At 40.0% G+C, this 13464-nt stretch overlaps 2 protein-coding genes across 3 annotated transcripts; one reads left to right on the forward strand and one right to left on the reverse strand.

Moving 5' to 3' along the window:
- Positions 1–112: 112 nt before the first annotated feature.
- On the reverse strand, positions 113–5204 carry trim13 (tripartite motif containing 13). 2 transcript variants are annotated; one of them, XM_085384000.1, is made up of 2 exons: positions 5072–5204; positions 113–4378 (listed from the first exon to the last, which is right to left on the reverse strand). In XM_085384000.1, exon 2 carries the CDS (start codon positions 4370–4372, stop codon positions 3164–3166), a length of 1209 nt encoding a protein of 402 aa, XP_085240126.1. In that variant the 5' UTR covers positions 4373–4378; positions 5072–5204; the 3' UTR covers positions 113–3163. The 2 variants fall into 2 exon arrangements, with proteins under 2 accessions (XP_085240126.1, XP_085240127.1); XM_085384001.1 differs by lacking the exon at positions 5072–5204 and adding an exon at positions 4508–5047.
- An 815-nt stretch (positions 5205–6019) lies between these two features.
- On the forward strand, positions 6020–13441 carry spryd7b (SPRY domain containing 7b). Its single transcript, XM_085384002.1, has 5 exons — positions 6020–6177; positions 7149–7265; positions 7679–7845; positions 11146–11248; positions 12246–13441. The coding sequence occupies exons 1-5, from the start codon at positions 6072–6074 to the stop codon at positions 12341–12343; spliced, it is 591 nt and encodes a 196-aa protein (XP_085240128.1). The 5' UTR covers positions 6020–6071; the 3' UTR covers positions 12344–13441.
- Positions 13442–13464: the final 23 nt, after the last annotated feature.

Here is a 13464-nt window from a genome sequence, read left to right on the forward strand (position 1 = left end):
TGCAGTGTGTTTTCAAGTTGTTATGCTAAACTTTTGTCGGTGTGGTGTGTTTAGTAGTCTTTAGTTTAAGGGACAGGAAAGGCGTTTGTGTTCCTGATAGCGGAAACTATTAACGAGGCTTTAAGAAGCGCCGCCGTCCTTGGAGAAGAAATGCTCACAATGGCCTGCGTGGCCTTTCTGCAGCGCTGCTGGGATATTTGGGCCTATTCAGCAAAGCGCAGTGACAGATTTGCTTCGGATTCAAATCGTTACAATCATGCTTGGATTGTCGCCCAAACACCAGGAGTGCTTCTGAAAAATCAAGATGAATTCACTGTCTGTAGTGTGTTTAAAAAATTAAATAAACAAAAAGAAAAAGAAAATACGGTTTTAATACAATTTGGGCTCAGTTTATTCGATAGTTTTTTTTTTTTTTTTTTTAATAACTTGCTTATAGCGGTCAGAATTTACCTTATATTCTTTTGCATTATAACTGCCTTTATATTTTTAATCTATAGCGATATATTTTGTGCGCTAAATCTGCAGTTGTGCTCGGGCGGCGGGCTAAGCCCTCCATTTTAAGTCCTGCCAGGATGATGCTGACGATGATCCAGATTCAGACTCTCATAAATAAAAAGCGTTTAACTTCGATTTACAGGCCTTTGGTATAGGATCGTTTAAGCTGGTTAATATCTGTATTCTTTCAAAACATCACGTAGGCTTTATGTGAATGTATAAATTAGAAAAGATTAATAGAGAAGTTGAGTGCGTTGTTACACTCCTCTGTAAAGTTATACATACCGGACCTTTCCGTTTTTTTTAAAGTTTGTATGAAACACAAACTAAGTGCTTGCATTTTCTTTCTTTTTTCCTTGGGAACAGTGAATTCTGTCTAGTCCAATATTTCCCCTTTTACTGACGAAACGCAGCTGCAGCAGTTTCCTTCCATTTGGCCTTATGCGCCTTTTGTTGTTATTATTATTATTATTATTAAAAGTTCAGAAAATCACGTATTTATGAAACTAAGAGAAAAATTGAATTGGTGCATTTAACAAGGGTGATATTTATGAATTTTTAATAAAAGTTTCAGGGGTTTTATTATCCCTGATTTATTTCTTTGCAAGAACTTTTGAGTTTTACGAAATTATACAAACAATATAACCCTCCTACTTGTATATACACATTAAGCATATTTTATACCATTCATACGGATTTACTAAATTATCTATAATATCTTAATCTTTAATATTGCCAAGACTATACGGTGGACATAAAACAGCTGTGTGTGTGTGTGTGTGTGTGTGTGTGTGTGTGTGTGTGTATTGACAGGGTAGGTGGGAAAGGGGAAAAATGTTACTTATAATTTTGGAAATATTTATATCTTGTCTTTCTAAATGCTATGATTTAAATGCTCAGTGTTGCATTTAAATTCCATTATTTTGCGCATTGGAAAAGCAACAGACTCCGCACACATCAAAATGTGGAAGCAGCGATAATCGATGTGCAGTCTGAAATTCCCTATAGTGACTTAGAATTGTTTATATATGCATTTTTATCACTTCTGTTATTTTTAAAAAATGCATATTTACCTGCTTATACCTTTCGACGCATTTTATTACCTTTGCCTACATTAATATACGGCTGTACATTAGTTCCCATATCCACCCCCACACCAAGAGAAATTGGTTCCTGGGTAAAATTTGTACCCGCTAATGAGAAAAATAATGGGAAAACTCATTATTCAATAAACAGCAATTTAAAAAAATTACAATGGGGTTTAAAAACGTCCCAGAGTGCTGGAAATGCTCCAGAAATGTGATATTTGCTACACTGAAAAGATTATTCACAAATTATTTGAGTATTTAGTGACCGCCGATTGTCCAGATGAGAGCTTGGAGTTTTTTATTCTCACTTTTGGTATAAAGCGGCTGACCGTGCGCTGTCTTTATGGCCGTGTTAAAAAGTCAGTTATACAGCCGCCCAGTAGTTTTGTTTCATTTTTATCTAGTTAACATTTAACAGGCTGTGTTTATATTTGCGTGAGATTAAAATTAAATATTAATAGAGACTCCTACTTTTATACCCATGCTTTATTTGCCTGGCAACAGAAAGCTATATATATGTACATGCGTGCCATGACGTAGATCCTGAATTATGGTCAGTGCTGACATCACTGATTCGCTTTGTGGCGTGATCTTATGGAGTCTCCCTCTCCAAAATGCATATAGGGAATACATAAACAACAGGATAACTGATCTTTAGTCACAATCCACTGTCCTTTTACTCTGATCCATTAAAAAAAAAGAAAAAAAGCCAAGTATCTGATTTGAGTTAACCCAGATTAATTCAATTTAACCACGTGTTTTGAGTTTTAGGCCTCAAAGTTACTTTCATTTCTATTCAGACGCACAGCAGAAAACCAGAGAATATACACACTTCTATTAATTACCCACTCTGCAGGATTGACTTCACTGTCTGGACACAGTCATGCAATGAATGAGTCGCATAACAACAACAAAAAATAGTATGCACGACTGCCTGCAGATCTATGCTCTGACAGAGACCTATAAGGATGTAAGGTTTCATCCACACACGTCAACGAGCGCTGTGATCACCGGGAGCTGCGGTGTCTGCAGCCTGCTGAATTTTTCACACGGGCCCTGTTATGTAACGCTTATAACCTTGAAGAGGCTGCAGCATCACTATGGCGCAGAAGCCTCTGTGGGAGAGAGGCCGTGGATCACACTGCATTCTTTCATTACGCACTTGCTTACTTCATCGAATTGCATTTACATGTATACATTTGGAAAAAGCAGCCCGTTCTGAGCTGTCGCATTAAATAAAAACAGAGTTGACTCAAAATTCTCAGATTTATTTGTGAAAATCACGTTGAACAAATATGAAATGATTTTTTTTCTTTTTTAGGAAAAAAAAAAGGAATCGATTGCACATGGGAAAAAAAGTGAATTGGTGTTTACTTGATGAAAAGACTATAACCTCAGAGGATTAAGGGTTGATTCGTTTGATTCTATGGCTTCATCGAGGTTGCAGCTTGTTCAATAAGGCAAAAAACAAACAAACAAAAACAACTAATGTAAACAATTAGATGTTTTAAAGTACTCGCTAGAGTTTTACATCTCACTTGTCATGTGTAAATTATCTGACAGCTGTGAGTTAACGCTATCTAGTTAGTGGGTAATTTATAACTGTCAATAAAGCGGGCAGTAGAGTCGATTAACTGCATGATATATTTCTGACCTGCATCAACCACATCTATGTAAATGTCCTTGATTTCCTGGAGGCACGCACCGGTATGTGCAAAGAGAGAGAAAAGTGCAGCGAGAAGTGATTCAGCCTCCCTGGTCACATACGCTGTGAAGGTGTGCGGCAGCAGCAGAGACAGCACCACCGAGCTGATAAGTGTGAGGATAAGAATGCTGATCCATCTGGGCACTGCCATGCGTTTGTTCCCTATTCGGTAGGAGCCACTCTCGTGGGGGACCGACATCCTGTCCACTTCCCTGAGCCTCAATGAATCCCAGTTTTTAACGTCGAAATTACGCACAAGGGGACCGACGTCCATGTCTTTCCGAGACGGCAGTGGAGTATTGTTAAGCAGCTTTAACTTGTCCCGGAACTCTTGCATCTGCTGCAGAAAGCACAGGGTGTCGGAAACGCTCCCGAAAGACCCAGCGATGCTGAGCGCGCGTTTCTGCTCCTCCAGCGCTGCGCTCAGCTTGCTGATCTCCGGGTCGTATGCTTGCATCACCACCAGCTTTAGTGTTTCGAAGTCGGATAGGATCTCATTCTTTTTGCATTCAAGGGCACTGATGAGTTTCTCGAAATAGTTTTTTACCTTCTCTGCGTCCTTACTGACCGACAGAAGCGCCCTTTTCTTACTGGCTTGTAGTGTATCCAGGCAGGACAGGTAATCTGCGCTACGCCAGTTCTTCACCCCGCAAAGCAGCTCATCAAACGCCTTCTTTTCCCGTTCATACGCATCCTCCAAGGAGCAGAACTTGTGCCCTTCGTGGTCATTCGTCGCTGCGCAAAATCCACATATTAATTTCAAGTCGGTGGCGCAAAATATGTTAAGAGGCTGACCGAAGTGTTGTTTACATGCAGACATTTTGGGTATAACCTTTATTTTGCTGAACTTCTCAACTATCCCGCGCAGAGAGTAGTTGATCTGCAGGCTGTTTGCGCCGTTGTGGGGGGTCTCTTTGCGGCAGGTGGGGCATTTGAAAGGTGTCCTAAAAGCTGGACCTCGATTCCCCTCCAAGAGTCCCTCCAAGCATTTCTTGCAAAAGCTGTGTGAGCACAGCAAGACCCGCGGGTCCTCGAACAGACCGCAGCAGATTGGGCATGTAAGTTCCTCTTCTAGCTGCTCCATTGCACCCTGCAAACACATCATCCAGGCGTCAAATCGATACTCAATTTAGAAAACAAATGAAAAAACAAACCAACAACAAAACAAAAACCCAACAGCAAAAAAAGGACACGATAAAACGCACTACACAATACGCACCCACTAAGGGATGCCTCCCCATAAGGCAAAAGATGCAATATTTGAACACGAAAAACAATGATGCAGCATCGCAAAGGATACAGATTTGGCTGTCACGTTCCAAATGTGTGTGGAATATCCCCATCCCGAAAGTGAAACCGACTCGGATCCCTGTACGCGCGTAAAAGCTTGGATTGAGCTCTGCCAAAAGCTCCGTTTGAGCAATTTGGGTCATGCAACATCCTGATTTTTGATGTATCTCAGTTGCCAGTTGGCGTTGTAAGAAACTTTTAAAGAGAGAGAGAGAGATCTCTGCAGGTTGGATGCGAATCAGAATAATCAGTAACTTTATAGTTAACAGTAAATCATTATCTCCTAGCTGTGTATTGCAAAATAGGACGGTGGTTAGCTGAGCTGAGCTGAGCCCCTAAAATCCCCGTCGTCTAACCAATCCAGTGCGACAAATTATCGACAAACAGCGCTTGCGTTAGAGTCGATCCTGTTGGCAAGGTACTGAAGGAGGGCTGTGACAGATTTTGCAAGCGCATAGTAACATGCAACTACTGGACCAAAAGATTCACTCACCAGCTGCTGACTGCTGAGACGCACAGTGCAACGCAATCATGGCGCTTGTTGCTGTGCAGACTTCGCCCTTTTCCGGGTTTGGAGTTAACCATTTCAGTGGCGTGCCAAATATTTTCTGCAGCATAAAAACTCCTCTATAACAGCGCACTTATAATTCAAACTGCACATAAATCCATACCGAAATGAAAACTATTGGCGTTTTAAAGCGATTTGACAGGTTTCTCCTTGAAGATCGGGATGTTTACGTTTTTAGCCCTGCGGGTAATTTGCAGAGGATCCCTGCTTGTCTGTTGGGGGAGGGGCTGTTGCTATGCAAAACATTCCAGCGTGAAAAACTGTCAACTAGGTTTTAGTAGCAGCTTTGCCGTTGCACGTTTTTTTTCCTGCAGTGGACTACTTCTGTCCCTCGTGTTGGCACTTGTCAATATATACCTGCAAACGATTTACACGCTAAGAGGCGCACGTGTGGACCCCATCTGTATTAGCTTATATATATATATGTGTGTGTGTGTGTGTGTGTGTGTGTGTATATATATATATTACAAACTACATTTAAATGCTTTGTTATTATGGAGCCTCAAGTTTGAACCTAAACTGAAAAAATATTAACTTAAAGTACATCAGGTGCACTGTGCTGGGCGAAATCAGCACATTAGTAGGCTATGTATCCACCATTAAACCTTTGATGTTTTCCCTCCAAAATTCACTCTCTCTTCGTTTCGGGTTATGTAACATCGATATCCAATAGTTACTTAGTCACGTGTAGAAATGTTGACCTTGATTTTCTTCCCTTGTTTCCATGCCATCAGGAGCAACTGCCTATCTTAGGCGCTGTGATTGGATACAGCAGGGGTAGCAGGGGCTTATGCTGCACCGCCCTCTGCCGCTGGGTGTCGCCGTTGCGCAGCGGGACCTCTTGACGCTTTGACGTCCAGCGCTCTTTGGTTTCTGGTCTAAGTTTGTTTCCGGATGTTCGGCTGGTGTCGTGGAAAAAATAATAATGGCTGCGATGTTTACGTGTTGTCTAGGCTGCTGCGGAGATGGCGGATCGGGGCATATTCCCCTCAAAGAAATGCCCACAGTTCAGTTAGATACTCATCACATGGGTAAGTGAAGTTTGCGTGTAATTCTTGCTGCTCATATAGGAGCAGTTTATGTCTACACACGCCCAGCTGCCTCTCTCCGTGTATGTGTGTGGCAAGGTGGTTTGCTACTTCCGCTGCTACTTCTAGCTCGCTAGCCGATAGCTGCTAGTAAATTTTTCTGCGCTGCTAGGCTAAGTGTTTCTGTGTGTTGCAGTGAGCTGCCCTAAAACGTTCATTTGGTAAACTTTCAACAGGGCTTTCAGTTGTTGCTAACCGCAGCTTGACATGACACAAGACAAAGACAGCAACAACTGACCGGACAGAAAATTGAACCTGAGCTCTTTTACAACTGTTCATGGATGGAAGCTGTCAGAATCCCCCTCTTTGCGCCCCAAAGAGAATTTAAGACACACTAAATTACTGTGATTTTAAGCAGAAAGCTGTATTTACTTTGTATCTTTGGACAGAACGGATTAATCGGCTCGTTTCAATGTTCACTGATAAATGGAGAAATATACACATTTGTCCATTTTTATCTTGGCCACAACATGTTTCCCACAACATTGTAAAGTATGACTTACTGCTTCCTGAAGATCTACTTAAGTAGACTTCACAACCGGCTGTGACAGTAGAAATCACGATACGTGTGCTTTTGTATTTGAGGGGAAAAAAAACCATGTTCACCTGTCTCAGCCTCTGCACATTAAGATGGAAGAGAACTAGTAATTTTTAGAAGATACAATCATAATTTAAAAGTTATGATATTTTTTAAATGGTAGTTGTTACCGTAAAATTACATGCATGGCCTCGCCTGTATTCATCATAGGATTACAACTTAAAGGCTATTTTTATTAAAGTGGTGATGGTCTGGATCAGAATGATTACAATATTAATAATGTAAAAGTCTTTTCAGCTGTTTCACGGGTATCATGTGATCTAGAAAGTGCATATTATAAGTTGAAAGTAAAATCGAGCCTTGCTTTGTCTTGCAGGCACAGATGTTGTCATTGTAAAGAGCGGCCGAAGGATATGTGGAACCGGAGGCTGCCTGGCCAACGCTCCTTTGCACCAGAACAAAAGTTATTTTGAGTTTAAGATCCAGTCCACTGGTGAGCACTTGGTTTTTAAGCCTTTTAGTTATCGTCTTCTTTTCCTTCATGATTGCAATTTTCTGCGTTCCTGCTGGGAGTTATTGACACACTATTTTTAGATGCACACTGGTCTTGTGACTGCATGCTCACTGGTTCATGCTTACTTCTTCTTGCAATGACCATATTTGAAAGCACACATTATATTTTTGTACATGTAGTTTGTGGTAAAAGAGTGATTGAGATGACATTCTCAACAGTTTTAAAACAAACAATCGGATCTCAGTCCAGAAAAACATTGTAGTAAAGTTTGTAACATAGATTGGAGGTCATCAAATATCAGGATAGTTTGGAATACACGTTTTAAAATGAACATGTTATTGGTGTGTGTGCCCTTCACATCTTCGTACTTGAGTGGTGTGCTTTGTGTGTAGGTGTGTGGGGGGTAGGTGTGGCAACCCAGAAAGTGAATCTCAACCAAGTGCCTATGGGCAGAGACACAAACAGCCTAGTCCTGAGGCACGATGGCTCCATTTACCACAATAATGAAGAGAAGAATCGTCTACCCGCTAACAGCATTCCTCAGGAGGGGGATATTGTGGTAAGTCACAAAAATAATTGGGCTTAATTACGTATTTAATTTTGATGCCCTGATCTTTGAAATGTTTAAGTGTTATTAGTTGGGCTGTGAAGCTAAAAATGGAGAACTGTTTTTTGGGGAGAGGGTTTTCTCGGAATCTCGTGGAATCAATTAGAACTGGGGTGGGAACTAAAAACATTAACTTTTATCCTAAAGGCTGTTCCAGAGATAAAAAATATCTTCTGTTGTAAGTACCGAAACGATTCATTGCAGAGAACATACTCTACACAGCTGCTGATCATCCCTTTTTTATTACATATTATTGGAATTGTTCACAAAACTGTCAGGACTCTGAAATAAGTTTTAAAAAGATACAAGTTTAATGAGTTCAGACTTGAGGTTGGAACAAATTGATTTTTTAAAAGCAGATTGATGGTGTAGAAATTCCAACCATGCTCTTTATAGGGCAATGTTTGGTTCTGCCACTACTAGACAGTTTTACCATAATTTAAACTTTGGTCACCGTGGAAACCCTTCAAGTCTGTTAGTAATTAAAGGTTCAAGGTTCTTTATATGTCACATGCATAGTTATACAAGTATAACACACAGTGAAATGTAACCTGACACGCTCTCGACATGTGCAAAAAAGGGGGGGGGAGATAGAGGAAGAACAATAAATATATATATATATATATATATATATATATATATATATATATATATATATATATATATATATATATATATATATATACACATACACATACACATTGGGTGAGTGTGCAGTAGTAGCAGGAGGCAGGTGAATTCTGTACATTAATAAGAATGTAAAATAAATCAGTCAGATTTATTTTACAGAATAGACAATATAAACATATTTAAAATTAAAGGAATTTGAAATGTGTCTGGGTTTAGAGTGTCTGGAAGAGAGTCCTGTCTCAGTCAATTATAGATTATGTGAGTTTAGATGATGTGAGATGTGTGTGTTTAGGGCCCGGATGGCTTGGGGATAGAAGCTCCTCTTGAGTCTCTCTGTCCTTGCCTGGATGATGCAGAACCTTCTACCAGATTGCAGAAGTTGGAACAGTTTGTTGCCAGGATGGGACGGGTCCTTCAGTATCTGCGCTGCTCTAGTCCGGCATCTCCTGGTGTAGGTGTCCTGGAGCGGGGGGAGAGCAATCCTGCAGCAGCGTTCTGCTGTACGGATCACTCTCTGGAGAGCTTTTTAGTCCTTCACACAGCTGTTCCCGAACCACGATGTCATGTTCTGTGTGAGGATGCTCTCCACAGCGCCTGTATAGAAAATCCTGAGGATCTTTGGAGAGACCCTGAACTTCCTCAGTTGTCGTAGGTGATACAGAGTTTTTGGTCTGGACCTGAATGTGGGCAGCCCATGTCAGGTCTGAGGAGATGTGGACACCAAGATACTTGAAGGACTGCACCCTCTCCACTCCATTGATGATAATGGGCTTGTAGTCTCTGTGCTGACCCCTTCTTAATAGTAGTACGAGTGCACCAAAGTCACCTGCCTTAAAAGAAAGCAAGAAGCTATTTCTACAGATTAACTTGACATACTGGAACTACGTAAATGCAAAGGAAGAAACTTGTGCAAAGAGAATTATGAACTCTTTCCCCCATAAAGACATTTGATGACCTCCCCTGTACCCTTTAATGGCGATTTTTGACACCTCAGACACTCCTTTTGATTCTTTTCCCCATAAAGACACGGTTTGATGACCATTAGAGTAGTTTCCGTATTTTTCCAAGGATAGCTGCATAGGCTGAGACCACCCTCGTAATTTCTGATGTGAACCCAGTTATTTGGTTTTATAAGCAGGCCTAAACTTTGACAGAAACCACTCAGATCCCAGTAGACTTTTAGTAGGCTTTAAAGGGGTAAAGAGTAAATCTATAAGTGATTATCATTAATTTTATTATGACACAAAGTATTTTAATTTTCATCAAATTCAGATCAGTCACTCACTCTGCACTGTGTTTCAGATTTAGCTGTTTGAATCTTGTCTGACACACACGGAGCGATCCATCTCTGCAAATATTTTTGCTAGAGAAACCAACTTGTATGAAAGTTGTGATTGATCGCTGAGTTGCTATACTGAGATTGTTTGACGTGTGTGACTGTGAACGTGCTCACCATACACACAATTCAAGATGAGCTTATATTTTTCAAAAAGCAATAGGATTTATCAGATCCAGCATTTGATCTGTGGTGTTTGTTCTATCCTATATGATGGTATTCTGCAGCCCATGTGCGATGAGTCTGCACATTTAATATCCTTTATTTATATCAAATAATCATAAAGACAGATGCAGTCACAAAGTTAAAAAGAATATAAGTGCACGGCCTCTCTCAGGGACAGTAACCGGACAGCTCATTAGCAGTCGATGCTTTTCGACAGTTGTTTCTATGTAAGTAAGTTGAACTTTACACAGCTTGTAACTAACTAGCTTATAAGGTTGTGGTGGAGCACACATGTACGTTATCATCTGTTCTCTTTATCACTTCTTACTGGAACACTAGGCAGCTAAACAAACTGACATTGGCCCTCACTAGTGTTTCTTGAGTGATTCAGGCTACTTAGGCATACTTCTAAACTCTTAAGCCTTTGATTACAAAGGCTAAAATTTAATTTACGGGTTCAATCGGCTAAGTGCTGATGATTATTGCCTCTTTTCCGCTGATGCAGTGCAGTTTTGAGTCAGTTCTCGCTCGGCGCCTTTTGAGTACAAGCCCACATTTTGACAGGTTTGAAAACCAGCTGTGTGTGGAAGAAGTTGGGGTGATTTCTGTGGGAAGAATGTCATGAACACATTCAGTATGCGGGCTATAAATCATCTTTTTTGGGGGTAGCCCCTCCCATTGATGTCAGTGGTTTCAGCTTTGGGAGCAGCAGTTTTGTGCTACAGTGTTGGTGGGTTTGTTTGTTTTTGCTTTAAATGCGTAGAACCGGTTTTGTATTAGACACTAACACTGTGTTGGTGGCAGAGATTTAGCATGTCTTCATCAAAAAATGCTTTGGCATGTTTTTTAAATCCAACTTTGTCAGTCCCATTTTCATTTGCCATAAGAGGAGAAAGCAAAGAAGTCTGTGAGATGGGAACCTTAGTGTCTTGTATTGTCTTCTTGTCTTTGTTTATTTGATAAAAGTTCTGTTTAAAAGAGAAAAAAACAACTTTTCCTGCTTCTTTTAAAATATAGGAAAGATTTTAAACATGGCACAGATGTAAGCTGTGACCTCCTGAGATAAGATACTTCAACAAGAGTTTCATGCTTTTCTCAGCTTGTGTATTTGTGTTCCTCAGGGAATCACATATGACCACGTGGAGCTGAATTTATATCTGAACGGAAAGAACATGCATTGTCCTGCCTCAGGGATCCGAGGCACTGTATACCCTGTTGTTTATGGTAAGTTGATTTCATATGTTCACTAGTTACCAATGATTGCTAACTATATGATCATTGTTGCCTTACTTGAATATAACAAAAAAAAAAATGTATGGATCTTTTTGTATTCGTTACAGCAGTTACAACTTGATTCCACTAGAGGGCTGTATTGCACATCTTTGCACAGCTGTTCTACAGACAGGCTGACAGTTTTAGTTGAATTGAGTTTAATAGAGTTTTTAATGTGAATATTTCGCCACACACAGGAAAGAGTGTTCTATTTGAACTGATCAAACACAGCTTTCATCGGAAGGCAGTGGCCTTGCCACGGAGAATCAAGACATGCATAATTTCGTCCAGTAAAAAGTTACTGCAATGATTTCAGTGACTTGATTCAGTTCTCCATCTGATGTGTGGAGCTTGTCCAGATAATCAGCTGGCGGTTTTATGTTGGACAGCACACATGTAAGATGTTTGCTCTTGACCTGAACTCTCTAACTAAAGCCGTGATCAGAATGCAATCGCAAGTGTCCCAAATTGCATTTAACATCCGGGGGGGTGTCATCACCTGGAACCTGATCACATCACCTTTAATTTGGACTGATTCCATGTGTACTTGTAAATCAGATCTTGGTGTAATATTGTGGCATAAACAGCCAAATCAGAATTAATTCGCTAGCATTTCCCGAGTGTCTGAGAGTTGTAGGTAAAAGTTGATGAAATCCGTTTCATTTATGCCCCCAATCCCAACCACTGTAATTCTGCATACGCAAACACATGTATAATGTGCTGTTTTCATCCCTGTGTTTGGTAACATTCTCAGACAACACACGTACACAGGCTCAGGTTGAGGTTTTGAGAGTTTATCTTATAAACAGAAGAAAACCTAAAGCTGTTTTCACAGAGTATATACTTTCAGGGTCTTTAAAGGTGAAATTCAACTATAGAAAAGTTAAGACGTGAACAAGAATACAGTGTCTGAACTTATGATTGATCGTGTCTTTATCTTCTGTTCTAGTGGATGACAGTGCCATCTTAGACTGCCAGTTTAATGACTTCTATCACACTCCTCCACAAGGATTTGAGAAGATCCTCTTTGAACAACAAATCTTCTAAAGGAGCACTTCGGCCTCAGCCCCTCTATATGTTGTCGCCCTCCTCTATATCTCTTAGCAACCTCTGTATCACTACAGTTTGACCTTAACTGGTAGTATCATTATGCGTGGCTTGGAGGCATCTTGTTTCGTTCCCCCTGTTTACTCTCTCTCTACTGCTGCTCTGGATTGACTTTAGAGTACCCATGAAGAAGTGGGGATTTCTCTTCCTTGTTCGACTACAATCGGCTGTCACAGTCCATGATGATGGAAAGCTGTAAAATCACAAACTTATGTAAATAATAATCGATCTGTATTAATTGAAAACCTTTCAGTTGCTGCTTTAATCCACAATACATGTGTGTAGATAACAGACAATGGATGTAATGGTATGTTCACTGTTTTTGAGGATGAGAAGCCATGTGTTATTGACATTGCTTTATATATATATATATATATATATATATATATATATGTATATATATATATCATCCAAAATATCATACTAACATCTCAGCATACACCCTGTATTTATTTGTATTTATTTGGTTTCCAGATCAAAGTTTGGCATCTTATTTTTTTGATATAATATGTATTTTGTTTTGGCCAGCAGAAGTTAGTGACCCAATGAAGGGTCAGCTATAATTCTAATACATTAACTATTGCGCTGCCTTTTTGAATTATCACGCAATGAAAACATGGAAGTACCGCAACACTTTTATGATTAATGTCACTGCATTATTTAGAGTTGATAGGGAGATTAATACAAACAATAAATCGGTGCACATTCCAGGAGGTGATGGTGCTGGAGACTGACATATTTCTGAAATTGGAAACACTAATATATATAAATCACTTCTTTGAGCAGCCTTTTTTTCACCCTAAAAAATATAGATTGTGTGTATTCTAAGTATCTGAATATTTCCAGAGCTGGTGTTGGTCGTCTCTGATTAGAGATACATCAGAAACGTGGAGTTGTCGTTATGTACAGATATCGCATATCCGCTGCTGAAGTGTGACGAATAAATATTTCAAATGCTTGTCCTTGTTTGCACTAATGATGTTATTGTATGAAACCAAATATTGTTGATTCATTAAAGTTTTGTGTCTGGCGGCATCATTCTGGACCACTGTCATGTCTTG

This window comes from Rhamphochromis longiceps, linkage group LG16 (assembly GCF_057381845.1).
Source record: "Rhamphochromis longiceps isolate RC_006_pf linkage group LG16, R_longiceps_female_GT1.1, whole genome shotgun sequence".
Taxonomy (NCBI): domain Eukaryota; kingdom Metazoa; phylum Chordata; class Actinopteri; order Cichliformes; family Cichlidae; genus Rhamphochromis; species Rhamphochromis longiceps.